Source organism: Phascolarctos cinereus, unplaced genomic scaffold (genome assembly GCF_003287225.1).
Source record: "Phascolarctos cinereus isolate Bilbo 61053 unplaced genomic scaffold, phaCin_HiC Scaffold_4;HRSCAF=312, whole genome shotgun sequence".
NCBI lineage: Eukaryota > Metazoa > Chordata > Mammalia > Diprotodontia > Phascolarctidae > Phascolarctos > Phascolarctos cinereus.
This window is the reverse complement of record NW_027555847.1, coordinates 632,059,277-632,080,122: the sequence shown is the minus strand read 5'-3', so window position 1 is coordinate 632,080,122 and position 20,846 is coordinate 632,059,277. Positions and strand designations below refer to the sequence as shown.

The following is a 20,846-nucleotide window of genomic DNA, read 5'->3' as shown; positions in this document are numbered from 1 at the left end:
AAAAAAAAAAACCCAAATGGGGTCATGAAGAGTTGGACATGACTGAAAAATGACTGAAGAACAACAAAATGATATTGAAGGTGTTAAGTTCCTGTTCTGGTCCACATTTAGGCAGATAAATCCAAATAAGTTGGATCCTCTAAATGTTTTTTGGCCTCTTCTCATTTGTCTCCACTTGCTATAGATTCAAATGTGAACAATGCCTCTATAACCAAAGTACAATTAATTATGTAGACAGTTAATCTAGATGAGATTTTTAAAGTACTCTGCATAATAATACTACTTTCCATAGGTAAAAGTGTTGTCTAAACCTGGATTCCTTTTTTTTTTTTGGGGGGGGCGACTAGGCAGTGGGGGTAAGTGACTTTCCCAGGGTCACACAGCTATTTAAGTGTCAAGTGTCTGAGGCAGGATTTGAACTCAAGTCCTCCTGACTCCAGGGCTGGCATTCTACCCACTGCACCACCTCGCTGCCCCCTAATTCTTAATGAAATGCAGGAGAGTTCAAATTCAAATGTTACTCTAGAAATTCAGATGTAATTTCGTTTTTTCCATGACCACTGATGACCCTTAATCAACATTTAATAAACTCAATAGAAGAAATAAAACCAAAAATGTGTATTTGATAATATATCTTTTTATTAGCCATCATTCCATCTTTAGCAATGGTAAATACATACTACAATGATATTTTTAGTATTAATATAGAAAAATCCTAAAGGTGACATTCATTAATAAAATAACCTTTAGAAGAAAATGATAAGATTATGTCACTATCTCAGTTACAAAGAGTGATTAATTTAGGTAACTATAGACTAGTCGGCAACATGAAATGTGAGCACCCTAAAATAGTGTTCATTGGCCCTAAGAAGATGATAATCTGCACTGTATTCCTTATTACCAAGCATGATGGTTTCCTTTTAAAAAATAAATTTGCTGGGTAAAGACAAAATAATGAGACCAATTAAGCCTTACATACACGAGGAAACCAAAGCAAACATTAGCTCAAACCCATTTTTGGTTCAACTACATGGCCACCAAAATAACTATTCAGGAAGAAGCTAAGCCATTTTTTGTGGGTGGATCTGTCTGCATTTTGAAACATTTGCTTGTGCTTTTCTACCTTGCCAGAAATAAAATACATAAAGAAAACCTAGGAAAACAACCTTCTAGTACTTACCTTCAATATTCAGTACTGGTTGTCTACCTAGGCATATGTGTGCACTCACATGTTTGTAGACATTAGAGCTATATATTCAATGCAAGTCAATGGTCATTTATTAAGTATCCATTAAGCACTGTGTTGTATCTCAGGGAGATTAAAAATGAAAAATGAAACAGATCTTGCCCTCATAGAGCTTACATTTAATTCAGATAATTATAACATTTACATTTGTATATTTGCAATTAACTAATTAATGAGGCCGTCAGGTAGTATACATGACTGTCCAGGATAAGGAAGAGAGTTAAGTAGATTATATTATCTTAAAGAAACCTTTATTTTGGGTAACTTTTGTAAGCAGCAAATCCTAATTCTATTTTTGTCCACTTTTAAAATATTTCAGTCATGTCTCACTCTTTGTGACCCTACTTGGAGTTTTCTTGGCAAAGACACTGGAGTGGTTCGCTATTTCCTTCTCCGACTCATTTAACAGATGAGGAAGTAAAGCAAACAGGATTAAATGACTTGCCCAGGGTCACACAGCTAATAAGTGTCTGAAGCCAGATTTAAACTCAGGAACATGAATCTTCTTGACTCCAGGCCTGGTGCTTTATCCACTGTGCCACTGAATTTTGGCAGGAAACAATATAGATTATACATAAGAATTTGTTTGTTGAGACCTTCACTTATTACAGGATTCTAAATGTAAAATGCATGTTCTCTCCTGGCCACTAGAGACAATTAAGAAGCCCATCGATGTGCATCTTTTAAGATTTGAGTACACTAATGTCTGGGTACATTAATGAGGACAGGGAACTGAACAAAGTGTCTAATGGAAGGTAGAGCAGTGCACTTGGGGTCAGGAAGACCTTGGTTCAAACCTCTCCTTAGACACTTTGTAGCTCTATGACCCTGTACAATTCACGTAACCTTTCTCTGCCTCTTTTTCTCTGTAAAATGGGGATAATAATAGCACCAATCTTTTGGGAATCTTGTATCACAAGAATATGAGGCTGAAATAATGTATAAAAAGTGCTTTGCAAACCTGAAATCACTAAATAAAAGTGAGAGATGATGATGATGATATGATGATACCATTGAATGAGCAGAGTGTAATGGAAAAAGCACTGGATTAGGACTCATAAAATGTGTATGTGAGTCCTGACTTTGCCATTAGCCAGCTTTATGACTTTGAGTAAGTTATTTAAACTCTCAGTCTCCATTTCTCTTCTAGAAAATGAAACAGCTGGACTCAATGATAAAAATGAACTCACATTTTTATAAGCATTTAGCATTTTACAAAGCCCTTACCTCAAAAGGGAAGTTGATAGGGAAACATTATTACTCCCATTTTACAGATAAGGAAACTGAGTCTCAGAAAACTAAAGTGACTTATCCAGTGTCATATTGCTAATACTGGAATTCAAACTGAGGTCTTCTTAATGCATTTAGATCACCCTTTCTCAACAATCAAATAGATCTTTGTTTTCATCAATTCACTCTAATGATGCAGATAGTGTGTTATGAATGCTTACTATACTGGGTGACTTCTATGTTTCCTCAAAGTTCACCACAGGAAATCTACCCAACAGTCTGCAGGCCTTCCTCAGTTTTCCTCAAAATTGTAGTGGTGCCAGGATAGCCCTCTACAGCTGCCCACCTGTCACCCCTCACACTTACCACGTGACCAGGTATATTACACATACTAAATGATCTCTAGAGTAGTTTATAACTTAGACCCTGTAACCTTATCCTTGTGAATTTACAGTAAACAGTTGGGCATTGTAAAATTTAGGGTCTGGTCTCTCATTTTGAATTCTAATCATTAAAATAAGATCCTAAATATACTCTTACTGTGACTTTTTATCTGTATGACATTGGTAAAATCATTTAACCACCCTGGTCCTCAGTATCCTCATCTGTAAAATGATTATTAGACTAAATGACCCCTGAGATCCCAAGGGCACAATGGGAAATGTTGAATAGCCAAAAATAAATGTATACAGGACTCACTTTTAAGTGTTATCTGAATTATTAATATTTTCCCCATTACTTCCTTAAGTCTAAACAATTAACAAAATAATAAACTAAGCCCTGGTTCACACCATTTGCCAATTTCCATGGCATAAATGCTCACACTGAAAATTTAACAGTCAGCTCTCCCCTGATCTTTGAACACTTAGATGAGTATACCCTAAGAGTAAAATAGTTTCAAAGATGGTTTTGATCATAGTAGCCAAGCTGACCAATGTTGGTCATATACACATTGTCACAACTGGCAAACAATGATCAATATTTTTCTGTCTAATGACATCATCATGTCGAAAAATAAAGTTTTTGCTGTTTTTACTGAAATATAAAGTCAGAATGATTCTGGGAATTTTTCTGTTGTCACACAAGTTGACACTACCAGTCTGTACTGAAGTCTTTCAGTCATAAAGTCACCCTAAAGCTAATATCAAAACAACCCCTGCATTGCTTTGGAAGAGAAGTATGAAGAAAGCAAATCTCCCCTTTCTCCATCTCTAACCATTATTGCCAAGAACATTAATGATGAGAGACCAGCTAGCAAGGAGGCCTTAAGTCTAACCTGCTGAGAAGATGTACTCCATTAGAAACTCTTTGATCACGAAATGCCAAATAAGGGAAAGAGGAGGTGAAACAAGAGAAATATGGGGAGGGAATGGAGAAAAAGGACAACAGGGAAGAAGAATTTTTAAAAACAAAAGCAGCTACTCACATTTATTTAGAATTATTGTTAAGAGAGATTTCAAATAGTACTAAAAAAATAAGAAATGAAAAAAATAGAATGCAAGTTTTCTGCATTGTAGCCTCTATAAAGGTCTTCAATTACGCTATTTGTAGCCAAAATCAATTCTCCTTTTATCACTGAGTTGAAGAAAAAATCTGGGAGGGAAAAGCTTATGTTCTCTCCTCATTTTTCTAAAACATTTTTTCCAGGTACTCCAGAACACTCAGACAAGAATCATTATACAGGGCATTAGTGTCTGTTTCCTCACCAGACACATTCAACTGGTAACCCAGCTAATAAGCAATTCAAGTCTATTTGGTTTAACACACTAGTAAGTCTGTAGCATCTACAAGGCCCTACACCAGGAGTGGGGAACCTGTGGCCTCCCGGCCACGTGTGGCCCTCTAGGTCCTCAAGTGTAGCCCTTTGACTGAATCCAAGTTTGGATTCAGTCAGAAAGCTGCACTTGAGGATTTAGAAGGCCACATGTGGCCAGGAGGCCACAGGTTCCCCACCCCTGCCCTACACTATATTCTGGGATGATAAAGGTCAACATACCAGAATCTATTTACTAGAGGCTAACAATCTAATTTGAGTGATGGTAGAAGACATGGAGGCAAATAACTGTAGCTCAAAATAATATATAACTATAGTATAAAAAGTACAAAGGAATAGTCCAGCCGAAGTATGAGAAATTCTAGTAAATGTGGTGAAAGTGAAGAGAGGAAGGTCAGGAAGGCCTTCATAGAGGAGGTGACTTCTGGTTGGGTATTCAAATAAATTGAAGACTTTTACAATTAGGTGACAATCTATTCCTGGACTGAAAAATAGTTTGAAGCAAAGGCATAGGGATAGAAAAGGACAGGAGAAATCACTTGGAAAGTTGTCCAATTATCCTGTACTAAAGAGAATACTCAAAAAGGAGTAATAAGAAGTAAAGTTGGAAAAGTAGGATAAAGCTAAGCTGGAATGGGTCACAAGGAGGAGGTTTATGTTTTTTTCAGCAGGTAGTCAGGTTAGGACACCAAAAGTCTTTGAATAGAGGAGTGATATGATAGGAGCAATGCATTAAGGTTACTAACGTGGTCCCTTGAAACCACACTTCACATTAGGTAGCAGTGTGAAGTGTGGATTGGATCCACAGGAACAGACTACAGCAAGAAAACAATAATAAAAGCCTAATTGTGATGTGATCAGGCCTAGAATAAGAATGGGGGAAGTTGTGGAAAATAGAGAGTAGATTGCAAAGAAGGGAAGCCAGAAGATTTGACAAACTATTGGATGCATGGAGTAGAGAAAGAAGAGTCAAAGATGAGATTATGTACCTGGGTACCTACAAGTAATGTGATAATGTCAACAGAAATAGAGGCAGAGAAAAAGAGAACATCACAATTTGGGGGGAATACTGAGTTTGAAGTTCAACTAGTATATTCACATGGAGATATTCAGCAGGCAGTTAGATATGTTATCCTGAAATTCTGGTGAAGGATTGGTGGTAAATACAGATTTCAGAGAGCTGTTAATTGAAGTGATGGAACTGAATGAGATTACAAAGTGTGAGTGTAGAGCAAGAGGAGAAGAGAGCAAAGGATAGATTCTTGGGGATTACCTATCTTTAAGACAAAGGAGGAATAAGAAACCAGGGTTATGAGAGGAGAACTATGAGAGGGGCGGTGCCAGGTAAACCAAAGGGAGGAGAAGGGATGAAAAATGTAGGAATGCTAAACGGGTGCAGAGGGATCAAGGAATGAACCTTGTCAGAAATGAGCCAATTTCCTTTATGTGACAAATTTATTCTCTACTATTCCTTATGACCCAGGTGATATGTATGCAATAGTTTCATTTCTGAAGATATCAATCAATTAGAATTTTTTAAATACTTGTGTTCCATACTTGTAGGCTAATTACAAATACAAAACTGAAAATCTCTGTCCCTAAGTGCTTACATTCTAATAGGGGTGACAACATGAAATATATATACACACATACATACATACATACATATATATATATGATTAGGTATGTTTTACATATAATAGATGAAAAAATGGATACAATAAAATTCGGGGAGGGAGTGGACAAGCAACTGTAGGAATTAAGAAAGGCTTCATATAGAATATGGTACTTGAGCTCTTGAAGTCTTGAAGGAAAAATGAATTCCAAGAGGAGGAGATAAGAAGAGAGTGAATCCCAACACATGGGAGATAGCCAGTGCCAAGGCATGGAGAAGGGAAGAGAAGGTAGGGAAATCTGTGCCAAGAGGGGCTAGATGTTTTCTGGCATTAAAGTGAATAGCGTACATGTACTTCCTACACATATCCAAATCTCAGAAGAATGAAATCCATCCTTCCGCAAAGACCAATTACCTTCTCAGTCATTTTCACTTCTGAAACATTTTGTGGATTCAAAATTATGTCCCCTCTTCCTTTGGTACATATTTCTTTCTTCTAGTGCAACAGATTTATTTTAATATACCATATGTCCATTGTATTCAGATAGGAGAAATGATTCTGTTCTTTGCCTTAACATTCTTTTCTATGCAGAAGAACCACAAATTTATAAAGTTTGGAAACAAGGACCCTTTTTTCTTCAAACATTGTGTCTACTTCTATACTTATTATCCATCATGATCCAAGATCTATCCCTAAAAAAAGATTTTAACCTAACTTCTCTCAGTATCTATTCTTTGAGTTAACTCATATATGAGATGACTGAGAGATATTGGTGATATATTGGAAAGGATATTGTCTTGAGATTCAAGAGCCCTAATTTCTAATCTCATCCCAGCAATTAACTCACTATGTGACCTGGGGTAGCTATTCTTCCTCTCTGGGTCTCAGTTTCCTGCTCTGTAAAATGAATAGGCAAGTCTAGATAATGTCTAAGGTTCTTCCAACTCTTAACATTCTAACACTGACAGGTAATAACATTAAATGAGGACCCTCTCTGTTCAGGATATTGTGCTGGGCACTACAGAGAAATATTCACGCACACACACACACACACACACACACACACACACACACCCCAAAAAAAGAAAACATTCAATTAACTTAAACTTAACAACCATTTCATAAGTGCAAAGATAAGGGAATAAACTAGAGGCAGGAAGTCCAGTAAGTATATTATTACAATAATCTAGATGATAAGCAGTCCAGGATAAGAAGAGAATAGTTGTCTTTATTACGTGGCAGGTATGAAGATGTAATATAAAATAAAATAAGTTCTATGTCCTCATGAAGCTTGCCCTCTAGTAGGAGAGATGAGACTGAGGCAAAAATAGCTGTAATACAAAACAGGTCATGATAAAATCATATGGGAGGTGCCAAAACATTTTTGGGGAAGGTTCAATGAAGAGGTCAATTCTGATGGGGGTAGGGGGAAGGGATAAAGGAAGGCTTCCTGAAGGAGTACTGGAACTCATTGTTGAAGGAAGGGTTGGATTCCAAAAGGCAAATTTGAGAGCCCCGCCTTACCCCCCCCACACACACACACACCTTAAGCTGTTGAAGAAACTTCCTGTAGTTGAAGAGAATGCACAGCACAAAAATATGGTGACACTGACTGAGGCAGTAAAATGAGGCAGTTAGATTAGAATTGAGATTCTCTGAAGCCTCCCCTGTGGTCCTTGGGCCAATTGACCAATTCAACAACATTAAGTGACTTTCACATGCAAGGCAAAATCCAGAGAGATAGCTGTAGTAAACCCTAGAGTCAGAAGGCTTGACCAATCCAGCCTCAAAGGTTTAATAGATGTATGACCCTGAGTGAGCCACTTAACTTCTGTCTGCCTCCATTTCCACATCTCTAAAATGGAGGTAATAATAAAAAAAAATAAAAAACAACACTCTCCTAGTGTTGTTAAGAGGATAAAATAAAACACATATTGTAAAATGCTTTGCAGACTTTAAAGTGTTTATGTAAATGCTAGATGTTATTATTATCTTTGTGGCTCTAGTAGAAAATATTTATATTTCTGAACCTAAAAAGGACTTCATCCTAAAAAATCATCTTTAAATTATTTGCATGATTCTCCTTGGAGACAGTCAGATATTGTCTTCCTTCCAAAATCATAGCTGTGTCTAGACACACCAACCCATTTGAAAAGAAAGAAGAATGAATAAACCTAGTTAGTAAACTGGTTGTTAGAATTGATCCAAAACTTTTGTCCTCCAAGATAATACTCATTTTTACCAAACTTCAGGGATTTTATGTGTTCTATCTCTCCTGAAATACAATATTAGCATACTTCCTTGCATGTAATAGTATTTTTAAAATGTTAAATGAATCAATAGATTTATTCCACCAATATTTGTTGAGCACCCTACATGCAAGCCACTGAGGAATTTACTAATATAAATAATACATGGTCTCTAATCTTAAGGAAATTACAGTGCAGTTGAAAAAAGACATATATGGAAATTAGCATAGCACATATTAGAATATGGAAGGTACCATTGTGTAAAGAGGACTGGATTCTGAGTCGGAGGAACTGGATTCAAATCTTGTCTCAACATTTACTAGTTGTGTGACTATGCTAATCAGTCTCTGAGCCTCAATTTCCTCATCCGTAAGATGGGGTTGATTATAATACTTATAATGCCTACATCATGTTGTTGTTATGAGGAAAGACTTTTGTAAGCTTTTGAGTTCTATATTGGAACTCAATTGCATTATGAACAGAGGGCTGGCCCAAGAGTGTTGCATTATGAACAGAGAGCTGGCCCAAGTGTCAGGAAGGCTTGAGTTCAAATCTGTCTTATACTCTGGGCAAGTCTGATCTCTCAACATCCCATAACATTTTCTTAAGACTATAAGTTGCATTAACAACTACTGATATGCATTAGTGAAGGGAGTTTTCTCACCAGAAGTTCCCTACGCTGATGAAACCATGAGTCCTAACACACAAAAAAAGAACTATGTTAATAAATGTGACTATTATAAGAAGGCTATGAGGTGCTACAAGATGAATTGAGGGGGAGATCATTTTCATCTGGGGATATCAGTGAAGTTTTCATAGAAGAAATGTTAGTTAAATGGAGACAAAGTGGGTTTTACTTACCACCACTAATAGGACATGAAATTTATGTTGTTTTTTTCCAGGAGGCAGCATGATGCTGTGGAAGCAACACTGGATTTGGAGTCAAAGGACCTGAGTTCAAATCCTGACTCTACCACTTACTACCTGTGTGACCTTGGGCAAATCACTTAAACTTTCTGAACTTTAGTTTTCTTATCTGTCAAATGAGGGGGTTTGACCGGATGGCCTCTGCGGTGCCCTCCAACTTTGGAGCTATGGGCTTATGACTAAGGCTTACTTAACTGATCTATCTAGCTGTGCCTGCCTGTTCCCTCTTTGCATAGCTTGCTGCAATGAGGGGGATAGTCTGTGGCCATCACAGAAGAGAATGAAATTCACATTGCAAGAGAGTGAAGCTAACTTTCCTGCACAATGATTGAGCCCATGACCTTGGTCTTGTCAGTCAATGCTCTGAGACATTATCTATATCCATGAACCCCTAGTAGCAACGAACACCCTGGAAAAGAGGAAGGGAAAAGTCAACTGGTAGTTAAATTCATCAATACCAAATCAATACCAACAGAATCAATGCCAAAAAACCATTTGCATTTTTCACACTAAATCACTTCTTTTGACACGTAGTTACCAACTAAGGTGACCCATTATGTTCTACGTTCCCTGGAAAGTTGGAAATTTTTCTCCCTTATTCCAAAGAAGAAGTTGTGAGTTTATGAGCCAAATGTTTTCTAATGAGGAGTATTCTGGTTTTTTTGCAAATCTGAGCCTTCCTGATGCATCGAGCAATTTCATTACAAATCATTATTCCTGGGAATCACATAAATTGTGGCTGGGTCTGTTCCTGCCCTCATCTTTGGAGTCAAGGGTTGTACCTAGACTTAATTAATGCAAAATTGTTTTGAAGCATTTAGGATTAGACCATGACATTGCTAGAAAACCAAAATAAAGTCATTGCTATCCTCGAGGGCCTCAACAAGCACATAACAGGAAATATGCCATAGGTAGTACTATATCTTTTCTATCTTTTTCTCTATAAAATAAAGAAGTTGCTCTAGAGCAGAGATGTCAAGCTCAAAGCCAGCAGGTCCCAAACCCTACCCAAACAAATTAAACTATAACTGAACAATGTTTAATAAAATAAATAAAAATACAACTTAGATAATGTTAATTTTTGGTTTTCTAAGTCAATATATGGTCTGTAGGGATCCATTTCTGTTTGAGTTTGACACCTCACTGCTCTAGACCATCTCTAAAGTTCTAGAAGCGCTAATCCTCTATGATTCAATTCAAAATACTTGCAAGTATGTCAGAATAATACCAGGCTAAAATTTTTTTTTAAATCCCTGCTTTAACTCTGTTACTAATTTCTATGCTAACTTCAGCAAGGTAGCCTACTTCTCTGGACTTAAGTTTCTTTCTAGAAAATGAAGAGGTTGGACTGAATGATGTCTAAGTGCCCGTCCAGTTCTAAGATTCTAGGCCTATGAATCTCCAAACCCTCTACCCACACACATATAAACACAAACCACTCATGATCCTTGGATGACTTTCAGTTTACTCATGAAAAAGCTTATGTACTTTATTTGCTGTGTATGCGGGTGACATGATTTTCTGTTTCTGTTTTTTTAAAGTGCTCAGTTCAGAGAAAGGAGAAAAAATAATATGATCAGGGAAAAAATTCTTTATGCTTCTTCCTCTTTTCTCCTCTTAGTAAGAAAGAAAGTCATGATAGCTTTGGGGTTGTGGTTGGGATAATGTCCCACGCCTCTGTTTTAAAAAGATCCTTTATTAGAAGAATTCCCCTTTCATTTTTCTAAAAACGATGAATCAATGGACTCATCTAGCTCATTTCCATGAAACTTTGGGCAAGTTTTATTCCTCCCCAGGCAAACTCTGAGCTGCTGAGTAACTCTTTCTTCTTTTTTCATTGCAGTATTCTCAAATGAGGGATGAAGTATTCAAATCAAACTTGGTCTGTGCATTTATCGTGCTTCTCTTTATCACCGCAATCCAAAGTTTGCTTCCTTCTTCAAGGTAAATACACAGAGATGGAATTATGATGAGAAATGTCATTCAAGCAACATGAGGACCCTATGCAGGTTGTTTTGCCAGTTTTCTCTTGTTTCCAGGGGATTTGAATTCAAAATTAGTGGGTCTAGAATTCATTCCAAAATGTTTGGCACTACTATCAGAGTCTGTTCAAATTATATTACTCTGTATCCTTATTCTATTACACAGCCATTGCAAGTCTTTCTCCCCTTCTCAGAGAACGAAGGAAAAAAATAGCATTTGAAATCTTGTGCCACAATTATTTAAAACTGCATTAGACAAACAGACAGTATCAGTGCCTCATCACCATTTGTTTTGCTCATTATCTCTGAAAACATGATGTGGCTCGTCATATTGTATAACATGATGTCTAACTCAGGCAGGTTGGTTTCTGCATTTCATGTTGAGGTATTCATGAGCTGAGCAGAAGAAACAAGGCCAGCACACAAGTCTGAATGATTTGCCAATCCATAAAAAATGTCCTAATCAGGCTGCCTTCCTCACTGGAAGTACATGTCCAATATAAAGGGTGGAGAGCTGTGTATGGAACACAAAAGGGGATCACAATGGCACATAATTATTATTACTTTGTAGGTTATAAGAGAGAATCAAAATGTGGCTTTGATGCTGGTAATCTGGTTTGGAGTCCCAGAAAGATACAGCAACTAACTAGGTGTGTTTATGATGTGGAAAGGAGAGGCATAAGAGATAGAAAACTGCCCTCAAGAGTTATGAAACCAGGCTTCCTGGCTTCTCTTTGACACTTCCTGTCTATGTGATCCTGGAGAAAAGCCTTAACATCTCAGGGCCTCCAAGCACCTCCCCTAAAACTGGAATATTATATTGCACCAGACACAGGGGTGGGGAACCTGCACCAGAATAACAGCTGTTCTCCATTGACAGAGAAAGTGTCTCACTGCAGTGATGAACTCACAGGTGTGTGCTTTCCCCTCACACCCTCCCCCCCCAAAAAAAATGGTCAAGTTATTGAATGAGTAAAAGAAGTTGAGAAAAACAGAGGTTAAATGTCTTGCTCCTAGTCACACAGCTAACATGCATGCACATTAGTTAAGGGAACTGTCCAGAAAAAGAGCATTTATTTTGTTAGTCTGCATATTTGAAGGAGATTGACTGTATTTGAGAAGGCCTGTGGCCACTGTAGAACTCTACAATATGGGAAGCCCTAAAGTAGATGGTCTTCACTTCTATTGGGAGGAATGGGAAAACAAGGGTGGGCTCTAAAAGCAGGTGTCACATGCTTGGGAAACTCCTCAAAGGTACCGGTTATCAGCCCTGAGCCTAAGTATTTTGCTTCCCATACAGTGGTTCTAGTAGTTTAAGAGCAATGGTGAGCAGCCCCTAGCTTGATTTGGTCTTGTACAGGTAGCTAAGTCCATAGAACTAGGGTTGGAAGTCACATAGCCCAACCTCCTCATCTCACAGATGAGGAAACTGAGGCCTAGGAAGGTTTAGTGACTTCCCCGAAGTCATGGTAGGTACCAGAGGTCATACTTAAACACAGAAGCTCAAAATCCAGAGACAGTTATCTATTCATTGTGCCATGTTGTCATTCTTGGCATTTTCTAAGTCTTGCATAGTCTTCCCATAGGTGAAGAAGGGAAGTCTTGGAGAATGAGCTTGAGAGCAGTAAGAGGAAAAGTGTGCCCATCTAGTAAGATATTTAATTGCACAATTCTTCTTAGCTTATTCCAGTAGTGATAGTCTTCTACTTTGGGGAACTAGAGATGTGAACTTATGATTATCTACAAATCTACAGTATGGTGTCCAAACTGATACATCTATTCTGGATTTAGTGCTTATGATTCCTTCTTAAAATGGGATGTCATAGATTGGAATGGGCTTTATCTGATTTTATTTCCTCCTTATCAATGTAATTTTTTAAAGCCTAAATGCAAGCCACAAAATATTTCAAAGTGTTAACTGATAGAAGATATTCTTTTCTACACTATAAGACAATTGAGACAAACAACAGTCGTCTTCTGCTTCTGCACACAGTGAGCACTTAATAAATGCTTGTTGAGTTGCTGAATTGAGTGGAATTTTGTTACTTTGTCCTTGAACCTCAAAATGTCTTAAGGTCCTGACATCTAGGCAGATAAACACCTCAAATGATTAAAAAAAAGCGTGTTACCACACTAATTGATCATGTATTAAACGCCCACAAGATGGCAGGTCCTATGCCATGGTGTTTATTAAGTCACTAAATTTTAGAACAACTTTTTTATCATCAGTGATGGGAAATTTTTGATAGATTTGGGTTGCATATTCAATGGGATTCCATTCTATTTAACTGAACAAACATACACTAAGTACCTTCTGTTTTCATGGGGGGGGGGGGCAAAATTGTCCAATGTGGAAAAAAAACACTGAAGCAGAACTCTAAGCCAATAGCACTTTATTAAAGGATCAATGGCCCCCCAATGAAATGTCCCTCAGATCCTCACAATCTGAGATGCCTCCTTTTCCCAGGGCCTTAATACTCAGACACTCAGAGAAGGCAAAAAAACCAAAAACAAAACAAGGTCTCATTGGTTGATAGACCTTGATTTTGGCCCTCCAGGAAGGCCAGAAATGACGCATCAGCATGGATGGGCAAGGCAAGGGTCATCTCCACTAAGTGGTCATAAGATGAGCCCCTCTTCATGTTGGACAAGAGAGGATGGTCCAGAGGTTCAAAAATAAGTTGGAGAACTTTCCGTATCATGTTAGAACACCCCACCCATGAGGGGTTTGGTCATCAGCATCCTTGTGGTTAGGCAAGTAAACTTTATAACTAGTAGTTCACAGCTCTGGGGCCCTAATATACAGAATTTGTAATCACTACCTCTATGTAATCATACCAAACTGATTAATATTGATTGGAATATAATAGGGGTCTAATTAATCATTTATCAAACATGTTGCTAGAGAGAAATAGAGGAAATGGAAAGGAAATAGTTCAAGTCATCAAGGATTTATAGTCTACTGGATGTAACATACATACACACACACACATACACACACACACACACACACACACACACACACACACACAAACTTAATTTGAGAAGTGGGGAAAGATCATGAAAGGCTTCCCATAGGAGGGAAGCAGCAACTGAACTAATCAAATTGAGAGTTAGAAAAGATGTCAGCAGCTATCTAGTCCCACCCATGTGTGTGTGTGTGTGTGTGTGTGTGTGTGTATGTGTGTGTGAGAAGAGAGAGAGAGAGAGAGAGAGAGAGAGAGAGAGAGAGAGAGAGAGAGAGAGAGGAAGAAGAAGAAGAGAAGGATGGAATTAAGGAAAAGAAAGAAAGATGGAAAGAAAGAAAGAGAAAGAAGGAAGGAAGAAAGAAAGAAAGAAAGAAAGAAAGAAAGAAAGAAAGAGAAAGAAAGAAAGAAAGAGAAAGAAAGAAAGAAAGAAAGAAGAAAGAAAGAAAACCTGACTATAAGAGACTGTCACTGGAAGATAGATCCTCCAAATTCTGCTTAAAGACCTCCAAGGTGGAGAAGCTCACCACTGCTTGAAGGAGCTCATTCCTTTTCTGTACATCCCTAATTGAAAGGAAGCTTTTTTTTCCTGGCATCAAGCCTCATTTCCTTCTCAATACTTCCAGTTTTACCCTCTAGGGCCAAATAAAATGAGTCTTATCCCATCTTCACATGAAGCCCTTCCAAATATTGAAGATATTTATCTTGTCTCCATCTAGTGGTCTTCTTTCATTCACACTAAACACAGCTTTTCAACTGAGGGTCATTCACTACTTTGGTTGCCCACTCTGGACACTGACCGTTTTGTCAATATCCTTCTTAAATCTTGATGCCAAAAAGCTGAACACAATATTCCAGTTGAGGTCTAAAGAAGGCATAGCACAGAAGGGCTATCACCTGCCTATTCCTGGAGGCTATGGCAAATCACTTACCCTCTCTGGATCTCAGACCCCTCATCTGTAACTTCAAGAGTTGACCCAAATGACTTCTAAAGGACCTTCTAACTCTAGAACTTTGATACTCTGATCCTATAGATACCACTAGCCGTAGTTAGCAATCATTTCTGCTGATTCTTGCGGTACCCATCTGGGCCAGCGGTCTTGACCTCATCAAGGGAAACTGGATACTGTCTTCTCAGAGATGTCAAACTCACCACCACAGCAAAACTCCTAGGTGCAACCAACCAGATTAAAATGTAATTAGGAAATATTTAACAAAATAAATAAAAATACAATACAATATAGGTAATGTTAATTTGTGGTTTTTCTATGTCAAAAAAAAAAAAGAAAAGAAAGCCTGCAGGGATCTACCTCTGAATCTGGCACAGCTGCTATCTTGTTATCTCCCTACTTCTTCTGGGTACTAACTCCCTGTTTGTCATTTTTTCCCATTATCTCCAGTGCAAAAGACATTCTTGGCAGAAAAACAAATACAAAAGAAGAATCAAGCATCTCAGCCTTCTCTCTCATCAGCTATCATTGCCCCCTTACCCCAAGCACTGCTCCTGTCCCTTCTTCAATCCTTCTTTTTCTCCCAACATAGCTTTAAAAAAAAAATAAACCTTGGCAGTGCTTATCAAAGTGCCTGGCACACAGTAGGCTCTTAATAAATGTTTATTGATTAATTGACAGCCTCAGCTCATTTTGTTGTTGTAACATTCCTGGCAATAGTTTTACAGACCTATGTCATGCTCTTATAGTAATCGTATCAGTTTTCATTTTATGGTCTAGATTGGTTGTCACTGTGCATCCATATCAATCACTTCAGACAAAATTCCATTCCCTGACACCTCCCGACCCCATCCCATTGGGATTGCTTACCTTTGTATCTTCAAAGATTTCATTCTTCATAATATCCCCCACCACCTGGGTTGACTTCCCTTGTAGCACTTTACTCCATGGCAGCTTACCTGCCTTTCCTCTGAACTCTTCAAAATTGAATTTCCCCAAATCTAGGTTTCATGATAGACTATTCTTCCGTTCCATCTCTTTTTTCATCACAGATTGTAGGAAGGAATTGTCGTTTTCTCACTGGGTTCCTATCACTTCTTCTCCAGAAATTGTTCTTCTTAAGTGAGAATCAAATACAGAATAGAATTTCCCCTTATGATTCCTCCACCTTTTGAAGGACAAATTAGTACTAAGTGAATTTCAGAAGCTAACAGTTTCCATTTTCCATCAGCAGCTCTACTTGGTTTTGACTCCATTGAACATTATGTCTCCCTCAGCATAAGCTGATCACCTGAAACCTTATCACCGTGCAAACTGAAGCAGCTTTTAATACTCAACACCATCTCAACTGCCTCCATTACCTCTCCCCTCTGATTGGAGAGCTGGACGAAGGAACAATAAATCCCTCCCAGAGTCTTCCTTTATAGAAAATTCAGAATTTTCCAGGTAACTCTCCATTTTCCATCAGTAGCTCTGTTTGGCTTGAGTTGCAGAGAACATCACGAACCCAAGCCAGGTACTACCTGGTGGTTCCCCCACCCTTACTTTTCGGCTTCCTTTTGTGTATTGTCTTCCTCCATTGGATTGTAAGCTCCTAGAGGGCAAGGACTGCTTTATTTTTTCTTATTTTTATCCCTAGTGCTTAGTACAGTGCCTGGCACACAGTAGGCACTTAATAAATGTTTACTGAATTGGATTAAGTTGAACTGAAAATAATTTACACTGAGAGAAAGGCAGAGAGACAGAGACACGAGAGAGAAAGAGACAGAGAGACAGAGAGAGACTTGAGATTTCTGTATAATGGAAGTTCCCAACATTATTATATCACACTTTTATGTCAGCCTTCTGATCTATTTCCCAAGCCCCTCACCTATTTCCTTATTATATCCAAAAGGTGTACAAAGACAAAACCATTTTTGTTTCTCCTTACACTAACCTTCTCTTAAATACTCTGTCATATTCCCCCCCTCTCTGGTTCCCATATTTCCTTATGTGAGAATATCTGCAATTGTACCCCCTCCCTTATCTGTCCTTTTAATTTTAAATGAAGAATTTAAGATTTACAAAATGCTTTGCATACATTATTTCCTTTGGTCCTCAAACAATCCTGTGAAATAAGTGCTATTATTATCCCCATTTTACAGATGAGGAACTGAGGCCAAGAAAGTGATTTGCCCAGAGTCCTACAGTAGATTTGAACTCAGGTCTTCCTGACTCTAGGCCCAGCACTCTATCCATTAAGCCATTAAGCTAAATACCAATCAAAAGTTCAACCACAAGTTTTACCCCATCGAATCTCAGTGATATCTGTGAGATCAAATTTGCCTCCTTGCATTAGGACTTCTAGTTCTTCTTTGTTGCCTAAACTTTGGATATTTGTGTATAGACATGTGATTCCATGGGTCTTATATGAATGGTTCCTTTCTTATATTTTGTCGCATGTGAATTTGTAGGTGTCTCCAATGTCATTTCTCTTGGTAGTTATTACACATATGCACATATATGCATTAAATGTATCCCTCATTCTTTTTAATTTAGAGCCCTTTTGATAACTTTTGCAAGACACCCAGCAACTAGTCATGCCAGCCTTTGTTAGGTAGACTCCATTCTGGCCAGAATTCTGTCACTCTTATATTTTAAACCATAATCCAGAATTCCAAATCTCATTCTCAGACAATACCTCCTAGTCAACTGTTCACTTCATTTTTTTTTCCCTCTTCTGCATATGTAACAGCAAAGAAAACAAACCTGTGCTCCTATGGGCTTTAGTTTCCTGCCCAAATTCCTTGCCCAAGACTTCAAAGCTATTGCCAATACTGTCTAGGTTCCTTTTAATAGTGTCCTTTGTGCCAATATGAATCACTAGAAGTGAGTAGCTGTCATCTGTTTAAGTTTTGGGAGGTTTTCTGTAATGACTTGGATACATGTTCCAGAAAGGCAACAGACCTCCATATTTTTATTATCAGGGCAGCAAGTCCACTCAGTACCATACATCAGGAAATTACCATTCCACTCTTGATACTATAGTTATATGTGAACCTATTCTTTCTCCTCATTATATTTTTGCAGCATCTATCACAGGGCCTTATGCATAATAGTGACTCAGAACATGTCTGTTAAATTGAATTGAATTAAATCAGATATTTAAAGTTAATTCATTCAGGCTGCCCCATCTTTTGAGAGCTGGTCAATCACTAAGATATTTTGTTATGCAATGCCCCCAAACCACATATGATTGTATATCCAAATGATTTAATTTTTCTACTTCTCATCTTTGCCAAATATATACATATGCCAAGTGTGGCATTACTTGCCATCCTTGTCAAATACGTATGTTCTTCCATTTTCTCCTTCAACTACTGATTGGTTGGAAAGATGTTTACCTTAGAAAGGCTGAAAATGCTCTCAAATCTCATTCCTTTTATTTCATACAAAATCTGAAAAAAAGAATAATAGAAGCTGAAATATTACCAGGCAGTCTACGTGTTGTGAGATCTGAGTGGTCCATTTTCCCCAGACAGAACTAATTCTTCCTTTTCATGGTCACTAGTTTCCTACTCAGCTCATTTTGTCTCTGACAGATTCTGTGTATCTAGACAGATGGTAAGGGTCTTTTATGTATACTGTTTTCTCCAGACAGATGTTTAACATCCTGCTTCATTATCTCTAGCTCATTCAAATCTTGGGGTTTTGGGGAAAGGGGTAATTGATCTAGCCGAGCAAAGAAAGAACAACCTCCCTGAGTATTTTCCTTTTCCTCTCAGCCTCCTTCACGTGCCATTAGCAAAAGGTTAAATTGAGTCAAGCAAATGTTTCCAAATGATAGCCTATGCATAATAAGCAGTGATAAAATAGGAATCCTTTGCATTTTAAGTGATTTACAATTACAGTAGACTTTCATGTATATTTTTTCATTTGTCTAAAATTCACAATATCTTTTGTGAGGCAGACAATGTAAGGGTTATCATTCCCATTTTTCAGAAGAAAAAACTGAAGTCCAGAAAAATGAACTGAGTTAGTTGCCCAAAAATAAATGGCTACCAAGTGGTTCAAACAAAATGGAATCACTGATTTAGAGCTGAATGGCTCCTTAGAGGTCATTTAAGCTATGTAGGATCCAGGTTGTCTGACATGGTAGGAGTTCTACTGTTCAGGATCACAAGATTTCAGAGTCGAAAGGGACATTAGTGACCTTGAAACTCACCCCAAAACTCAAAAAGAATCAGCTCTGCAACATATATGGCATGTAACCCTTTCTCTACTGAGGGGGAATTCGTACCTCCTTCCTCCCCGCATCCTTTCCCCAACACATCCCCTTTCACTTTTGGATAGTTTCAGCGGTCAGGAAATTTCTTCCTGATATCAAGTCTAAATTTGCTTCTTTGTCATTTCCACCTCAGTGCTCAAAATTCTGCCCTCTGGAACCAAGTAGAACAAGTGAATGCTTCTCTATGACAGCCATCATGCCTTCCCTAACTCTTCTCTTCTGCAGGCTAAAAGTACTCAGTTATTTCAACTTATCCTTGTAAGATATGAATTCTTGCCCTTCTCTCCCCCCAACACTCCCAGGCTTCTCTTCTTCAAGCTAAACACAGTTCCTTCAGTTGATTCTAATATGTCATGAACTCAAGACCCTTCAACATCTAGGTTGCTCTCTTCCACCTGCTCTCCAACTTATTGGTATTTTTCCTAAAATGTGGTGTCCGGCACTGAGCACAGGACTGAAGATGTGGTTTGACCACGGGAGAGTAGAAGAAGAATATAGATAGATAGATAGATAGATAGATAGATAGATAGATAGATAGATAGATAGATAGATAGATAGATAGATAGATAGATAGACAGAGATAGATAGATAGAGATAGATATAGATATAGATATATTTTTTAAATGTTTTTAATTTTTTCAAGTTTAATTGATGTGTTGTTGTTTCTTTGTTTTTACATTGCATACATTTATGGATTACTCTCACTTGTGAGAGGTCTCATTAAAAAAAGTAAGAGTAGGGACAGCTAGATGGCACAGTGGGTAAAGCTCCAGCCTTGGAGTCAGGAGGACTTGTGTTCCAATCAGGCACTTGACACTTACTAGCTGTGTGATCCTGGGCAAGTCACTTAACTCTGATTGCCCCACCAAAAAAAAAAAGTAAGAGTAAAGTAAACTAATAATGTGATGACCACATCTGAAAGTGTATGCAACATTTCATAACTGTGGCACCCCACTCCATACTCCTCTATTTAAAAAAAAAATTCACGGATCTATTTTCTCTCCCTCCTATCACCTATCCCTTTGGAGGTAAAAAAGGAAAGAAAAATAAATTTCTTGTAGCAAGTAGGCATACTGAAACAAAACAAATTTACTTAATGGCTATATGACAGACAGATGAATAGATAGATAAAGAGATAGATGATAGTAAGTAGATTTGTATTATAGATAGACAGAGAGATATATATAGATAGACATATAAAGATATATAGATAATGTTGTTCAGTCATTTCAGTCACGTCCAACTCTCTGTGACACCATTTGGAGTTTTCTTGGCAAAGACACTGGTTTGCCATTTCTTTCTCCAGCTCATTTTACAAATAAGGAAACAGAGGCAAACAAGGTTAAGTGGCTTGGCCAGGGTCGCACAGCTAGTAAGTGTCTGAAGTCACATTTGAACTTAGGATGTTGAGTCTTCTGGACTCCAGGCCCAGCACTCTCTCTACTGTGCCTCCTAGCTGTCCTGTACATAGGTAAAAATAAACGTAGATACATAGAGAGATATCAAAGCAAGCATTCTGCATTCTAAACTGAACTGATCAAGACAGCTAGGTATTATGTTACTATTCTCTTATTTATCTTGGATGTCAAATCTCTTACTGTTTTTGTTTTGACTTTGCTAGTTTAAAAAATCATTAGAA

At 37.8% G+C, this 20,846-nt stretch overlaps 1 protein-coding gene across 1 annotated transcript in view; it reads left to right on the top strand.

Annotated features, from left to right (window-relative positions):
• ADCY8 (adenylate cyclase 8) overlaps positions 1-20,846 on the top strand; it is a 361,487-nt gene that overhangs the window by 235,893 nt on the left and 104,748 nt on the right. Inside the window, 1 exon segment of the mRNA XM_020997906.2 lies at positions 10,886-10,986. Within this exon segment, the coding sequence (XP_020853565.1) occupies positions 10,886-10,986 (101 nt within the window).